This window comes from Aphelocoma coerulescens, chromosome 6 (assembly GCF_041296385.1).
Source record: "Aphelocoma coerulescens isolate FSJ_1873_10779 chromosome 6, UR_Acoe_1.0, whole genome shotgun sequence".
Classification (NCBI taxonomy): domain Eukaryota; kingdom Metazoa; phylum Chordata; class Aves; order Passeriformes; family Corvidae; genus Aphelocoma; species Aphelocoma coerulescens.
The window spans coordinates 12,246,074-12,261,999 of NC_091020.1; the positions used below are offsets into that span (position 1 = coordinate 12,246,074).

General features: G+C 44.5%; 1 protein-coding gene across 1 annotated transcript; it reads right to left on the reverse strand.

Annotated features, from left to right (window-relative positions):
• Positions 1-1,904: 1,904 nt before the first annotated feature.
• On the reverse strand, positions 1,905-4,717 carry LOC138112810 (uncharacterized). Its single transcript, XM_069020394.1, has 3 exons — positions 4,649-4,717; positions 4,305-4,489; positions 1,905-4,215 (listed from the first exon to the last, which is right to left on the reverse strand). Exons 1-3 carry the CDS (start codon positions 4,710-4,712, stop codon positions 3,277-3,279), a joined length of 1,188 nt encoding a protein of 395 aa, XP_068876495.1. The 5' UTR covers positions 4,713-4,717; the 3' UTR covers positions 1,905-3,276.
• Between the last annotated feature and the right edge of the window lie 11,209 nt (positions 4,718-15,926).

A 15,926-nucleotide genomic window follows, 5' to 3' on the forward strand; every position in this document is an offset into this window, starting at 1 on the left:
TTTCAACCCCCTGCGCCCCCCGGGGCCATCGAGTCCAGCCTGTGACCGCAGACCACCGTGACAGCCAGGCCTTGGCGCTGAGTGCCACGGCCCCTTAAGCCTCCGGGAACGGTGACTCCACCACCTCCCCGGGCAGCCCACTCCAGCGTCTAAACACCTTTTCTGTGAAGAAATTCTTCCTAATTTCCAACCTAAACCTCCCCTGGTGCAGCTTAACACCATGGCCTCGCCTTCTGTGGTTAATACAACTTAGGTGGGGGCATTTTGCAGGTACCAAGCCCCGCACCCACAGGGACATGACCAGGCATGCAGAGGGCACGGTACCCTAGGTGAGAAGTGAGTCATTGTTTTATCTCAGGTCTGTGCCCATGCCTGAAGGTCAGTCACCCTGAAGCGCATTATAGGTGCAGGCCCTGCTTAATGAAGCGAGGAGCCCTCTTGTCTGGGGTGATTTGCCTTATGGCATGAGCCAGCGACGGGCAAGGCTGCTAAAGAGGCGTCCAGGTCGTGAACTGCTCCCTCTGTGATGCTGGCTCCATCCTGCCCCCAGGCAGGTGGCTTCCAGCTGGACTTGTAGCTGCAGGGGCCGTGGCTTTCACGCTGTTCTGCTGCTAGAGGAGGTGGCTGTGAAGAAAAGAATGTGATTTGCAGGTTCCAACAGAATGAGGAGCTCCGGACACCCCGCATCGGAGTAGGCCCAGGCTGACCATAAGTGACATTGGTGGATTTGGGTCCTCACTATCTCTTTGACAAGTTATGTAGAAGAAAATACATTTTTCAATATTTAGCATGCAAATTCCTCCCTTCTTCTATAAACAGAAGATTTTACAGGCAGTAGAAGAGTAGTCCAAGTACCGAACATATTTGTTTCCTGCCCCAGCTCTTCCTCAGCATCACCTACTCATATGACAGCAGAGATGCTGCTGGCATGCAAGTCCAGGGGAGGCTACAATATCATCGTTGTGGAAGTACCTCCTACATGTTGAATAAGCATTCAGTTTGTGTTCTGTCATTCACCTCATAGCAAGGACAGAAAGTATACAGGAATGTCACAGGAGTATTTCATCTGAGTGTTCTGCACAGATTTTTCTTCTTTGTGAAATATATGCCGGGTATGTGCGTTAAAAGCACCTTGTAACAAAGAAAAGCAGTAACTTACAGAAGAGCTCTGCTCTGAGCAGTAGGTAGCTCAGTAATGGGAAAATGATTTTTTTCTTGTAGTTGCTCACGAGAAATACTCAGAGTGTATTTGACTTCAGTGTTGAAAACAGCACACAGTTGGTTTGCTAAGAAGGGAAGTGTGTTCTCAAAACCGAATGAAGGGGTCGTAATGGAATACCCAGTATTAACAGAGCAGCCAGGACTGACAGCTCAATGCCAAACACCAAAAACAGCTGCCTCGGTGCAGCTCTGACAGAATAGGATGCCTACAGGGTGATGGGGAAATGGCTGGATGCACAGCAGGGACCAGCCTCCCTTGAGACCTGTAACAGAGACCTTCCCCTTGTTTGCCTCAGACCCCTCCGAGACAAGAGGTGCTGGTTACCACAGTGAGAGCAGCAGGGAGGATGGCACAGGAAGGCCCCGTGCTGCTGCCAGGTGCCCACGGACTCCAGGGAGGAACCAAAGCCCATCATTTTGGTTAGTGGTGTGTGCTATTCTTTCATGTGCATTTTTTTTTTCTCTTCCTCTTTAATTCACTATGAAGAAAGGCTGTTTTGCTACACACTTAAACCAATTTCTTTGTCTTTTTCATGGATAAAATGATACTTGTTCTCTCTGTGCCTAGTAACAGGTCTCACTTCTCATTAAGCAGGTATTATGAGGGTGAAGGTATATGTAAATAAAGAAATAAGACTTAATGCTTTTTTTTTTCAAAAATTTACTGAAGGAGTCATATTTACAATCATGAATACAATCATCTCCTCGTCCTTCAGTCTCAAATACAACTTCCTGTGGTCAAAGTGCCTTGCAGCTATTGTCTGACACCATGTAGCTCTTCTGTCATACATGAGCTTGTTCCAATCCTTTAGGTCAAGGCAGAAAAGTTACAGCCACAGCTAAAAATTACTGACAAAAGTCAGGACTAATTTTCTGGATTTCTTGTGTACACATCTCCATAGACAGTTTCTTCAGGGATATCAACTTTATTAATAAAAAAATGGTGTGTGATTTTTATTCTCATTGTTTCTCCTGTTCTATAAACAAAATAATTAAGTTAATAACAAATGTTTTACAATCTAAGCATACTTAAAAATATTCCAGAGCCACATTTTAAACACAAAAAAGGATTTGCATGTAGAGTTTTCAGCATCCTAGGCCTAATACTACTTTAACAGACAACTATGGCAGTTCTCCAGAGATACACATGAAGAACCCTTCCATGATTACTGTGGTCCTCCAGACAGCCATGGATCTTGAGAATTCTAAAAATAGGCTCAATGTGCAAATGCAAAGATGAAACACATTTTTCTCTCCTCTGAGTGCAATTCTACAACTTCATGAAGGTAGAAAACCTTAATTTGGCAAATAGAAAATTACATTTTTTTAAAAAAAGACAATTTGCAAAAAAATTATACAAAAGAAAATCTGAAATTATACGGAACAAAAATATTGCCTTTTAAAAGGCTGTGGTCATTTTTAAATGAAAACACTATAAATTAAGTACCCAGGAAAAAAAAACATTAGTGTTCTTTACCAGGAACACACCTAAAATGCAAACACATCCAGTGAGATGTCCCCTGCCACCACCAAGGCTGCTTTTCCCATGCTTGTACCCCTCTTGTGTTAATGCTTTCTCAACTAAAAGCTATAAATAAGTCTGTTATCTAGGATTTTTTAAGTTAAAATTAGTGAATTACGACCAGGATAGAAACAAAACTCAGTGCAGTAAGGCCACAAAAGCAACACCATAGTCCTAAATCTCCTGGCAGAATTAATCCAGCACAGTCTGAACACAGAAAGCTCTTCAGTACTGACATACTTGTGAAGATCAGTCTGTGTGTGCAGGTTAATGTGAGGCTGCCCCTAACCAAAGAGCGGGAATACTGCAAGCAGCTGGTGAAGGGTCCCTTGGGGTGGGGAGGCAGCTCAGATTCAGCAGGTAGCCCTTGCTACCATGGCTTATCTTTCTTTCCCTTCCAGACAGAGCACAAAATTCAGAGCAAGGACTCTGCACTTAGACCTGTAAAACCTCTAGCCACTTCAGACAACACTGCCAATTGAGCAAAAAAATCACATTCATTTTTCATTAGGCAAGTACACCCACCGCCAGTTTCATGTGTGACCCAAATGACAGAGTGAATTCTGGCCACCAAAAGCAGAAAGGTAATTTTTTGTCTGACCTTGCTCTGCATTTTGCTGATTCTCAAACAGCAAATCTAACCCTGTTCCCAGAATTTCATTTCTCATGCCCAGCCAATGAGGGTCATAGTCATTTACTGTCTCCAGCAACTGCTGCCCATAAGATGGGACTGGAGTGGCAAGTGTGCCTTGATACCCCCCTTCATGCTTTAGAAGTACCAAAGGAGGACTAGCATTACTGGCTGCAAGCAGAGGTGAACTGTGCCTTATCTGCTCGGGCTCATGCTCAGGTTCCCCCCCATCATAACTGAAAGTGGAGCCCTTCCCAAAGGGAGAAGTGCTTGACTTGCCATACAAACAGTTCTCAACTCCCAGGCCCTGGTTAGCATTGAAGTAGTTTAAGACAGGCTTCCGGTACATGTTCTCTTTAGCTGCTGGGTATTGGTGATCTGTACAAGGCTGGAAAACATCTGCATCTGAGTAGAAGCTTTCATGGAAAGATTTCTTCAGGTGCGGATACTCCTGTGCCTGCTGCGCAGGGAGCGAGAACTGAGGGGCATTCCCCATGCTTCCCGCACCTAGTGGGACCCCTCTTCCCGAACAGTCCAAACCAAAGTCAGCTGTGGTCTGTCCCAGGGCTCCAAATGTGTTATCCAAGCTCCTGAAATGCATGTCGAGCCTTGGGTACAGCTGCCCCGAGTAGGATGGCGGCTGACCACTGAAACTCTGGGTCCCTCCTGGCAGGCCTGGCTGCGGGCATTGGAGGCTCCGCTCTGTCCCCGGGCTCTGCTGCGCCCGGGGCCGCTCCTGGCCAACGCACCGGGGTGGCTTCGGCTTGCCCGGCCTGGCGTAGGCGGCGGCTTCGCTCTTCTTGTGGTTCAGCTGCCGGGCTCTCCTGTTCTGGAACCACACCTGCGGGACCGGCAGAGACTGAGAACCCGGGCCGCCGGGAAAGTCGCTCCGCCACCCGCCCGTCCTCCCTCCCGGACCGCCCCTCTCACCTGGATCCGGGACTCGGGGATGTCGGTGAGGCCGGAGAGCTGCTCTCGCAGGGCGATGCCGGGGTACGGCTCCCTCTCGAAGGCGCGGACCAGCAGCTCCAGCTGCGCCTTGCTGAAGGTGGTTCGCTTGCGCCGGCCGCCCTCCCGTCCCGAGCCGGGGCCGGCGGGGCGCGCCCAGGGCTCGCCTGCGGGGAGAGAACGGGGAGCGGCGGTCAGCGAGAACGGGCGGCTCCTCCTGCCCCGACGCCGCCAACACCACCACCACCACCACCACCAACACAGCCACCAACACAGCCGCCACCAGCACCAAGACCCCCGCCGCCAGCCCGCCCGGCGCGGCTCACCGGCGGGCCCGGGGGCCAGGCTGGCGGAGGGGAGGCTGGCCGGGGGCAGACTGGCGAGCTCCATGCGGGCCGAGGTCTGCGGGCGGTGGAGTGGCACTGGCCGCTCCGTGCCTTAAGAGCCCTCCACCCCGGCCCTTAGCGACCCCCACCCACCTGGCCCGGCCCCGCCAGAGCTCCGAGGGTGACTCAGAGCCGTCTCCCACACCTCCATTGTCATCCCATCACCAAAATACACATAATGAGGGCTCGGCCCATCCAAAGAGCCAAAGTGTCTCCCAGCGAAGCCCCCGCTGCTGCCACCAACCCATCCACGTTTCTTTAATTCAAATGAAGAGCGAATAATTTAATGAAGAAATGTTCCACCTTTGGTTCAGCCCTCTGAGGGAGCTCCCCTTCTCTCTCCACTGCAGGCCTGGACCTCTGCGGGAAACCCGGTGCTCCCCCAATGCAAGGAGGCTTCTATACCACCCTTCTCTGAAGGCAAACTATCCCAGCTCTTACTGCACCCAGGTGACAAGTCCTTGTCTTCCCCATTTGGTTACCCTGCTCCTATTCCCATCCATGGCACATTTCTCATCAGCTTTGCTGCGGTAAATAAAATGCTGGTGGCTTCACTAGACATTGCATCAACACCCACTGTTCACAGTAAAGGACAAAGCCTCCTCCAGCACACTCTGAGGTCACCCACGTGAGACGGAGCAGTCTCCCTCACAAGTGCATGCTGAAGAGCTCAGCACAAAGTCTTCCTTTCCTAGGGCAGCTTTTTTTTCCCTCCAGACAGTTCTGCCCATCCAAGTCAGGTACAGAACAAGCAAGGTCTGTGCTATCAGCCCAAGGTGAAATAATGAACAACATATTAATCCAAAAGAGAGGCCAGAAAAATCATTTAAGAGAGCCAAGAGTGACATAAGGGACTTACAGGGAGCAACAGTTGCAGCACTGAAAAGGACTAGATGTTAGAAGAGAAGCAAATCAATTAGTCAGTGTAATAATTTGTCAAATGAGGCCATTAATAGCTATCGCTGAAGGTGTTCAAGAACAGCAACATCATGACATCATGTGTTTTTCATCTCAAAATGTCCCCATTCATTTTTCAAATTTGGGACCCACTCCAGCTTGCTGTAAAGCTGAAGGGTACAGGGACAAAGTGTGTGTGAGCTGTTACACTCTGCACTCTGTAGGGACCAGTGCACCCATCATCCATGCAGCCACTTTTGGATTGAGCTGCACAAGGGTTTTAACATTATACACACCATTACAGTGCTTCACAACAAAAAATTAATGTCCTTTCACACAGGGATGACAGTCAGCTCCTGTGAGTCTAGTACTCCAGAGACTGGATTCCTTTAGCAGCTTGGTCCATAAGGCAAGGTAAATGCCCTCAAAAACCACCTCACCAAAATATTTTCAAGCAGGAGCACATATGAAGACAGAATTTCAGAGAGATGACAGCAGCAAGTAGTCCAGAACATCTGGAAACAACCACTTGAAGCAATTTCTCAGTACTTCCCTCCTTTCTTCTGCCTTAGCATCCCCATAAGCCTGAACTGTCATAGCACAAAACAATCCCACACAATTTCTTTTCTCCTCCAGAGCTCCAGGACAGTTTGGAGTTTTTCCTGTCCATATAAACCATAAAATTTTTATTTAAGCAAGAATCATCATGTGGGAGAAAGGAAAAAAGGTGTCAGGTGGCAAGTGGTTCAGCAGTTTTATGTAGAGTCAAGAGGTGTTTCTAGTCCTTCGGGCTTATTTAACTTCTATTATTCAGATATATATGAAGGTAGGGGTGGACTAAGGCTCAGATACAATAAGCAGACTTATAAAGCTCGGGGGCATAGTTTTATTGACAGTGTCCACAACAGCAAATTCAGTTTCAGCTATTGATTCTTGTTCTAAGCATGCAGGGTTCACCTCTAGCTGCCTTGAAGTCCCCACAGGGCTTTGTACACAGTTGTGCACAAGCCATCTCCAGTGCACGCTTGGCTAGCAAAGCTCATGCAGCTGCTCCTTCAAAAAAAGCTGATCACTTTTTTTTGGCCAGTTTAGTTTCTGGCAAGCTTAATTCAGGCATCAGCATGGGATAGGGATGCACAGGGGCAAAGGGTAAGAGAGAATTGGGGAGCCTCAGTTTGAAGTGGCACTATAAAGTATGGAATTGACCTTTCCATCTCTCTGCAATTCCAATACAACTGTTCATAGGGTACATGCTACACTGGATCAAGGATACCAAGGGTGTTTGCAATGAGAGATTACTCGTTCAGTCTGGACAGAGGGAAGGCTAGAACAAATGCTTAAATTTGTCTCTCTGGATTTCCAGCTTTCATGGCAGAAAACATCATCTCATGAGACTAACGATAACACAAAGCTGCCCCTGTAGGCAGTCTGCAATACCGAGCTCAAAAGAACAGGGAAGCCACCTCCTCCAACACACACATACACACCTTATAGACACAGCCAGTGCAGAAGAGATAAGAAGGAGCCAGCAGAGGCTTGCACAGACTTGCACTACATGCAAATAGTGACTGTCCATCATTGCTAGCTCGGGTCAAATAGAACAGGCTTTTGTTAACGTCCCCTAGCTATAGAGAGAGCAGTTCACACTTCCCGGAGTTATTGTTTGAGGCACTCTGCCAGGCAGCCTCTTTACACCCTTCATTTCCAGAGATTTTCTTTGCAATGCTAATTGATAGAGATTGCGAGTTTTGTTTTTAAGTCAGATTCCAGGAAAGAAGATGACAATCATTGCCTCCCCCTACTTTTTCTCCTTTTCTGCTGAGACATATGGACTTGGCCTAACATAAGAGCTAATTTCTGCCACAGCTGCAGTTTGACCATACACTAATCCACCAAGAACACTTACCAGCCCTTACTGCCCATGTTCCCTTGGCATCGTCATGCTGTTGCATGTCAGTGATAATCGAAACAATTGTTTGTGAGCTCCCGCATCTCCTTTCTAAATCCTATCGGAAAATAGTATTCTGACCCCTCCTTTTGATTCATTTCACAAATAGGGAAATGGGAAGAGTGTGGGAAAAGAAGCAGGAATACTCGAAGCAGGATGCTTAACAAAACCATCTCTTTAGTTCATAGATTGTCTTCAGACTTCCCCAAAAATCCATGGAATTTTGCTAGAGATTTGAGTAGAGTCCAAACGTGGAAACCCATTCTGCCAAGGTTCCTTTATGCCAGTTGTGGTACAAGTGCATCTACAGAGGAATCCAAATCACAGGTGGGATATGCTGAAAATAGAACAGAAATGAAGGATACATAAGCAAAGGGTATTTAGGAGCGACAACATAACTATTAGACAAGGACTAGCCACAGTGCTCTTTAAAATAACTCTTGAAGAAAGGTTTGTACCTATCCTATTCAGGGCACTGGAAGCATCTCTGTTCTCTCCTTCCAGAGCAGTCCTCATGTCAGGAGTTGCAAAGGTGGCTCCGAAATCATGCTAGCATGAATGGTATGCTGAACTACCCAGTGCAGCAGGGCTCTGTCACCAGGCGCCTGCCTGGGGAGTCTTAGGACAAACATCCATCAGAAATCCCTACATCAAACATTTTCTAGGGCAGTACAATGCTATTGATGTTTGAGCAGAACTTTCATCCTGAAGGAGGCAAGATCAATTTCACTAGTTGGTTTTCAGACATTAACACCTCATAAAAAGGCTGCTCATGCCCTGCTTATCTGGAATGTGTCTTTAATTATCTTTTGGTACACCTTTTGCAGCCCATTACTTACCAGTCAACACTGCTTTAATTATGGGCTTGGCAGTAACAGGCAGCTCTTACATCATTGAAATAAAAATGCTACAAAGCAACCCTGGAGAATTGCAAAGAGATTTCATGTTCAAATGGAAAACGGTGGAATTCAGGAAAGCAATACGGATTCTCATCCACAAAGATTTCATCCCATGAGCAGTATTTTCATGGCCAGGGGCACCCAGGAACCCTCCAGAGAACATGAGCAGGCAAGTGATGGTTGTGCTCTCACCTGCTCCTCATGGAAAGGAGCATTTACAGCAGCCCCTCTTAGTTCAGTGTCCAGACATGTCCAATTCCATGGTGTGTTGTCAGACCAAGCAGGATGGAGGCACATTTTGCACCTTGAGCAAAAAGAAGCCAAAATTTATGATAATTCTTGCTTTTCAAGAGCATTTACTCCCCAGTCCAGAACTGGCTCTTGAAAGAGCTCTCATCTGCACTGAGCTTTCCCTTATAGTTAACACCTCTGTTATGCCAAAGCATTGCTCTAGCCTTTTCTCCTACCAGAAATGTTGCTTCTAAGTCTTGAAGCTGGAGGCAAACAATATGGTTGAAAACACCACGCACTTTTGGGACATACCAGTCTTGCTCTTAGTTCCCACTAAAATCTATAGATTTGTTTCAAGGTGAAAAAGGCATTAGGTCAGTTTTAGGTAACTGGGAATAATCTCACACTTCAGTATTTCTTATATTTAACTCTTTAATATATGGAACTGGTTGTAATGCTCTGAAATCCAGGATAATGATAAAAAAGGTCCTACCTGCAAGACTGAATTTCTGTCTCACCTGATATTTAACTCTTCACCAATGACCAAAAATGGATCCCTGCCACGGGAAGGTAGGAGTCTATAACCAGCTCAGTAAATTACATATTGGTACTTTTACTTAGACTTTATGATGAAGACCTCAGTCATTTTCAGCCCAGAGACTTCCTGACATGGGTGAGAGTTTCTGTTTTGTGAATTTATTCAGTCTTTCTCTGAATGTATGTAAAATTTTAGCTTCCAGAGCGTCCTCTGACTAGGACATGTTGCATGAAACAGTTTTCTGTGTTCTGAACATGTAACTTGCTAAAATCATTTGGTGTTTGCTGCCTCCCACACAAGAATGTGGAGTGACCTTCACTGACTCCAGCAGTTCACACTGACCATTTTTTCATCAAACCCCATCACTTTCTACCTTCAGCCACCTCATTTCCAGACTGAAGAATGCCATCTTATTCATGCTAGCTGGTCCATGATTACGTCCCCTATGGTAACTTCTCCATGCCTTCATCATTCATGTTGTCCCTTCCAGGGCTTTTTCCAGCTATGCTGTATCCTTCCTGAAAAAAGAAGATAGAGTGACTCTCAGAATTTAAGATGTAGAGGAGTCATGGTGTTTTAGCTATTATGAAGGTAATGTGCAGGTTTCTTTCCAGTGCTTTCCTAGCAGCTAATATTTGCTTTGTCTTCTTGACCCTCACTGAGCTTGCATTCTCATAGAATTATCTATCAAACTCCAAGATCTCATTTCTGAGTTGTAGTGGTAATCTGCTGTGAAACCTGAAAACAATTCCTTACTTGTACTGCCACTATGCTGCCTACTGGTGAGTTTTTGAGTCCTGTGGCAATCTTGAAAGAAATTGTCATCCCTATTAAAGAGAAGTGTGCTTTAAATTTTAAAGGAAGTAAGACCCCAGGTAAATCTGAAGCCAAAGTATTTGTAAATATTGTGTCTTTTATTAAGCAGTAGCCCAACAATGCCCAACACTATTCATTTTTTTTTCCTGGCCAGTAGAAAGAAAGTCTTGAAGGATGGATGTAGGATAGCTGGGAAAGTGGTGATTAGTGCCCCCAGTGTCATGCAGTACAATGTCTCCTGCTCTGGTGGAGGAGAATCTGTGTTCTGTGGCACGGGCCTGCCTCCCACAGCCACACAGAACACTGATCTGCAGTTTGGACAGGCTGAGCCTCAGCCTGTAAAGGGTTAGGATGACCACACAGGAGGACAAATCAGCAGAGCAGAGTCCACCACCAGTGCAGGAATCAGCTGGAGTGGGATTTCCCTGTTTAATAAGCCTAATGACTATCAGTATTCTTGACCCCTTTGAACACACAGTAGAAAAGCCACACAACCATGCAGTAGCAAACCTGTCGCTAAAATCCTGCCTCAGGAAACATAAAAAAAAAAAAAATGGTGGATAAAATATCCTCCAGAAATCCAGCCTGGGCCTCCAGAGGATTACTGACTACAGTTCAGTCTGGCAAGCCTTCACTTGCTGCAGCACCACTGAGATAAATATGATTTCCTTTAAATATAATGGTATTTCATGCCCAGTACAGTCAGGCTCACAGACTACATTACTTTATGGTAAACCTTTTCCTTGTACTCCATGCCATCTCCTTCCCTGTCTCCTTTCCTTTGTAAGAAAGTGTTTATCATCCTCCTCACCCATGCTGTCTGAAGATATATCCTGTGACTGATCAGCTCCAGAAGCACTACTGGACTCTTAGCACCTGAGAGGATCAGACCTCTGAACTGCAGATGTTTTAGGAAAATGACTATCTTCTTCTTGTGCTGACAGAATACAAGCACACTCACATGATAGATACTATAGAAATACAACAGATCTCAACCTCACAGTCTGCTGAACTTGATTATGATAACCAGTCACCTAAAGACGAGTGAATTTGGCCTTAAGGCTAGTCTGCTGGGACTGGAGACAAGTTGTCTGGAGTCTTCTCCTCCCTGTTTAAAGAACTATTGCTCTAACCTCCCTTGTCAATCCTATTCCTTCTCATCTCCCCAAATAACATCCCCACCCATGTGGCTGTAGTGACACATGCTTCCCACCCATCTCACCCATCTGCTAGTGAGTGACCCTACTTCTTTGCTAGATCTGTGCTGACTTTTCTTCTATGGCACTTAGTTTTTCCATCACAATATTCCTATTCCAGACACATAGGAAAAAATACTCAGGACTAGAAAACCGTGTCAGTTGGCATGACTTGTTCATTAACTGAGAAGAACAAAAGGATTGATTAGTTGGTCCCAATGGACCCTCAAGAACAGTTTCCTTTTTCTCAACACTGTACTCTGTGTTTACTACCATACCACTTGGCAACATAAGGCAGTGTCTTTCAAAATAGGAAGCAGTAATAAAGAGTTAGGAATTCCTTCAGAGAGAAAGAAGAAATAGTGTCAGATACCAAACACTATGTATTAAAATACACATGCACTGTCATGAAGTGGTTAAAGGACAGAACAAGGTGTCAGAATGCTGAGGGTTTCTGGAGATTTACTCCTTCATCCTGTTATAACCACAGTATGTGCAGTAGGACACTGGTGTGCAGAGCCATGGCCCTGTATCTGTATGAAATACACTTTTGAATAGTCTGAGCTACTCAGGTTTTTCCAACATAACCAATATGAATGAGGCTGTCTGGTCACAATTGATCCTTGCAAAGTACATTCAGTTTTATTAAATAGCTTCCCCAAATGACATAAAATCTTTTTTTGCTCCCATACCTTCAAAAAAATCTTGTCAAATATTTATAGTTTATATCCAATTTTTAAAATTCCACCAAATCATTGCAGCAGAAATCCAACATCTATAAACTAAGGTTTCAAATGGATGTAATTGTTAATATTTCATTTTTTAAAGCTACCTCACATAATAAAAAAAGACATCAGAGATATCCACAAAATATTTTTAGTAGGACTCAAGTTACTGACTTCCAGAAGATATGGATAAAAACAAATAGAGAACTGTAAAGTGCACAACTGTGATCAAAACTGAAGTTCCCTGTGCAACCTGGACTTCAAACTGGTAAGCCTTGGCTGTCTCTTTACAAAGGCTTATTAAGGCAATGTTGGCTGAAGCACATCATGATAAAGGCAGCTGTTTCACCTTCCTTTTCCTTTTTAATAGGAGAAAAAAAACCCCACAGTGATATTGTTAGGGTGAGCATATGGGATTCTGACATAAATTCACCTCTAAAATGCACAAACTGAATTTGTAGTAAAATCAATGAGAATTTCATATGTTTATAACTTACAGATGTTACCCAGTTCTTAATCTTTACAGAGAATAAAGTGTATGGCTGGGGACCCTTATAGCTGACAATTTCCAAGACTTGAATTATGCTCATAATTGTGTTTAAAATGTGACAGAAGAGAAGTAGTTTAATCAAATATCCAGGGAATCCAGTGACTAATGAGAAGGATACAGCAGATATATGCCAAGGTTTACTCACTTCAAGTTGCAAAGGCTATTCACTACAGCAACAAAGAGAATTACTATACCAAATTGTTTCTTCTTATGCACGTCTCATTACATTTAACATTTCCTGTAAGTCTGGGAATCTGCTGAAAATCTTGACCATTAACCTCAAAAATGTAATGCTTGTCAAACTGCAACATGAAATATTTTAAAAGAGCATGCTTTTCCTTAGCTTCTCTAGTCTTAGAACTAAAAGATTAAGGTGATACAAGTCTGAGTCCCCATTAAAAATTAAAAATGACAGAATAGTCAAGTTAACTAGCTACATTAGGAACCAGACATTGCTTGCAGTGGTTTCATGATAGCATTGTGCCATTTAGCTCTGATTAAAATAAAAGTCCTGTTGATAATTCTATTTCCTTAGGTAACTTTCCCTGAATGCATCCCATCTCTTTTATACCAGCTTCAAATCCAGTTTAGAATTGGCTCCAGTTTATTTCCAAGTAACTTCCTAAGAAAAGCCCAGTCCCTAAATCCTTACTTATACAGAAGGTTGCTGTTTAAACAAGTCACATCACTGACTCTAGCATGATGACTCATGCCATAAAATTTGTTCTGAATTTGACTAATCCTCCCTCCCCCTCCTCCTTTTTTTAAAGGAATTTTGAAAGACAGAGAAGAGCTAACGTGTCTCTATCTATTCTCTGGCATCCACCGAGAACACCAAACAAAAGAGGCCGACTACCTGGCAAATACCCTTTGTACTTCCCGATGGAAGTGAGATAGTCAATATCTCTAAGTTAGAGATAGCAAATGTTTCTAAACAGAAGAGGGAACAATTTTCTCCACTAGTAGGTGCAACAGAAACTTTAGTATTTGAAAACTGAAGAGAGTGATCTATTGATACGAATAGCATGTGAAATGAGCCAGCTGTGTCTCAGGGATTAAGCAGAAAGAATGCACAGGTCCATCTGGTTGTTTCAGTAGAACTAACCTGTCTCAGTGTGCACACCCAGTCACAATGGAGACCTTGGGACCCCCCTGGACACAGCTTCAGTGAAAAAAACAATTTTTAAAAATGAATTTATCTGTCTTTGAAACCTCAAAGAGCATTGTATGTCCCATCCTCATGGTACTATGTGGTCACCTTACCTGGTGATCTCATAAGGAACCTCTCTTTCAGTTTTAGATTCTTAATAAGTACTTGAGTGTTTAATACCAACCTAATTTGAAATCTAAACCAGTAATGCAAGTACAAGAAAAAAAGTTTGTATACAATTATGAGGGAATATGCTTTTTTAATGCTTTTTTTCCTTTCCAACTTTTTTTTAAGATCATGCTTTCCCTTTTTTCTATGGCCTCGACTACTACACACTGAGTTTAGCAATGTGTGCAGCCTGCAGCAGGGTAAAGCTAGGTTAGCTCATCTTTTCCAGGGCTTACAGAGCTCTGTCATGGGGCTGGCAGTTGTGTTGATTGCTCCCTATCAATATCTGCATGTTCTCTAGCACAGGAAATGCCTGAGAAAGGACAGGGAGCTGTGGCAATCCTGTCACAACTGACATGTGTTCCAAACTGCAAATCTAAATCTGGCTTTGGTAAGCATGGCCAGAGCTGCCCACTGTCTACACTCAGCCTTGGTGGTGTGCTGTTGAGAGCTGCCAGCTCATAACAGCATGCCATTCACTCACTTTTTGGCACTGATTAGGATAAAAGGAAAGGAAATCAAAGTAGAAATCTCAGAAGTTATGGTGAAATAGTTTTATTTCCTGTAAACTTGGCAAAGTGAATTTGTTCTGCATTTTTTTCAATAATTCATACAACAGTGTTTGGGGATTTGTAGTTTCCAGTTTAGATTATACTTGTCAATAAATGCCGTTTACTGACAGATAACATTTCCAATGCTGAAGCCACAAAGATAGCTAATATGTCAAATATATGAGGGCAAAATTGCAAACCTTTGCAAAATATGATAGAACAAGCTTTTCAGCTACTCTGGAAAATGACTCCCTCAAAATTAGTCGTTAGGTGTATCTAACAACACCTAAGAAACACAAGAAAGATTAACCACTGAAAACAGTGGAGGTTCTGTTTTATGACACCTTCAAAGTAAGACAAAATGCCCCTTGAAAAGTATCCTTTAAGTAAGTGCAAATCACTGACCTCTATTCAGAGAAACAAGATAATATTTAATGGCCTGTGCTGGCCAGACTAGATGATGCTACAGGTCTCCTGGCTTTAAATTATTAAAAATGGAACTATATTCAGCTTCTTAAATACTCTAAAGACTCCTCTCTTTGTCAAGAGAAATATCCTGTTTTTACAAGTCAGGCCAAATACACTGTCCTGGATCAGAAATGGAACCTCAAAGTCAAGCCCCCACAACAGGTCAGAGCAGGGAGTTGTCATGAACTAGTTCACGTTCAGGTGGCAAGGCTGTTGAGATGTCCAGGGCTGGTAGAGCTACTCATGTCAGTCAACAGGGCTGGCAGGGAGTGGGGGCTGCTCCCTCACATGAAGCTAGGAGAATATCACTTAATGAAAAGATAAATCAATTGTTTTTTGCAACAGAGAAAGAAAAGTAAGCCAGCTCCCTGTCCTCTGCCCACGATGTCACAGTGCGGGCTGTCCTCAGTGGAGCGTGGCAGTACGGGTGACACGACACCGTCTGTGACCCCACCCGGCCACCAAAGCCGGTCTAACGAGGCGCTGACAGCCCGTGCCTTTGCTGTGCATCCACTGCCCTCTGCAGCCACCGCGGCGCAGCAGCACGGCCATCCCTTCAGCCCGCGGGCTGCCCTTGGACTACCTCCTAAAACACTGGCCTTGCTGCGACCTTCGGTGATGCTCCTGGTGCGTGGGCAAGGCGGGCTCTCCTTGTGCGGGGCAGTCCCAGGCACTCCCACCACAAAGCTCGGCCCGTCTCAGGATCTCAGCACCACCTTTGGACATGGCATTACAGGCAGAAGCAACTGTGTAGAATGTTCTAAAGAGGAAGAAATTAGCTGATGGGCTACAAAAAACCCGGAGGCAAAAAACACAAAAAGTTTAATTTTAGAAATTTCTCCCAGCTACTAAGACGTAAGTGGGGTCACACACTCTTCTCTCCAGCATCAGCAAAACAACCCAGGGAAATTTATTAATCAGGTGTAATTCCACATAGCCAGCCTCACTGGGTTTTGCAGATAGATTCCCAGCAACAGTTTTATCACTGCAGGAATTTTTTACCAAAGTCTTCTGTAATCTCCAAAGAACACCCCAGAAAAATGAGCAAAAGAGGGGGGAAAAGCACAAGCAAGCACAGTGC

Excerpts from the sequence above, each read along its gene's own strand:
- LOC138112810 (XM_069020394.1), bottom strand. The coding sequence starts at position 4,712 with ATGGAGCTCGCCAGTCTGCCCCCGGCCAGCCTCCCCTCCGCCAGCCTG. Across the intron at positions 4,490-4,648 it reads CCTGGCCCCCGGGCCCGCCG|GCGAGCCCTGGGCGCGCCCC; the intron begins GTGAGCCGCGCC and ends CTCTCCCCGCAG. Across the intron at positions 4,216-4,304 it reads TCCCCGAGTCCCGGATCCAG|GTGTGGTTCCAGAACAGGAG; the intron begins GTGAGAGGGGCG and ends CCGGTCCCGCAG.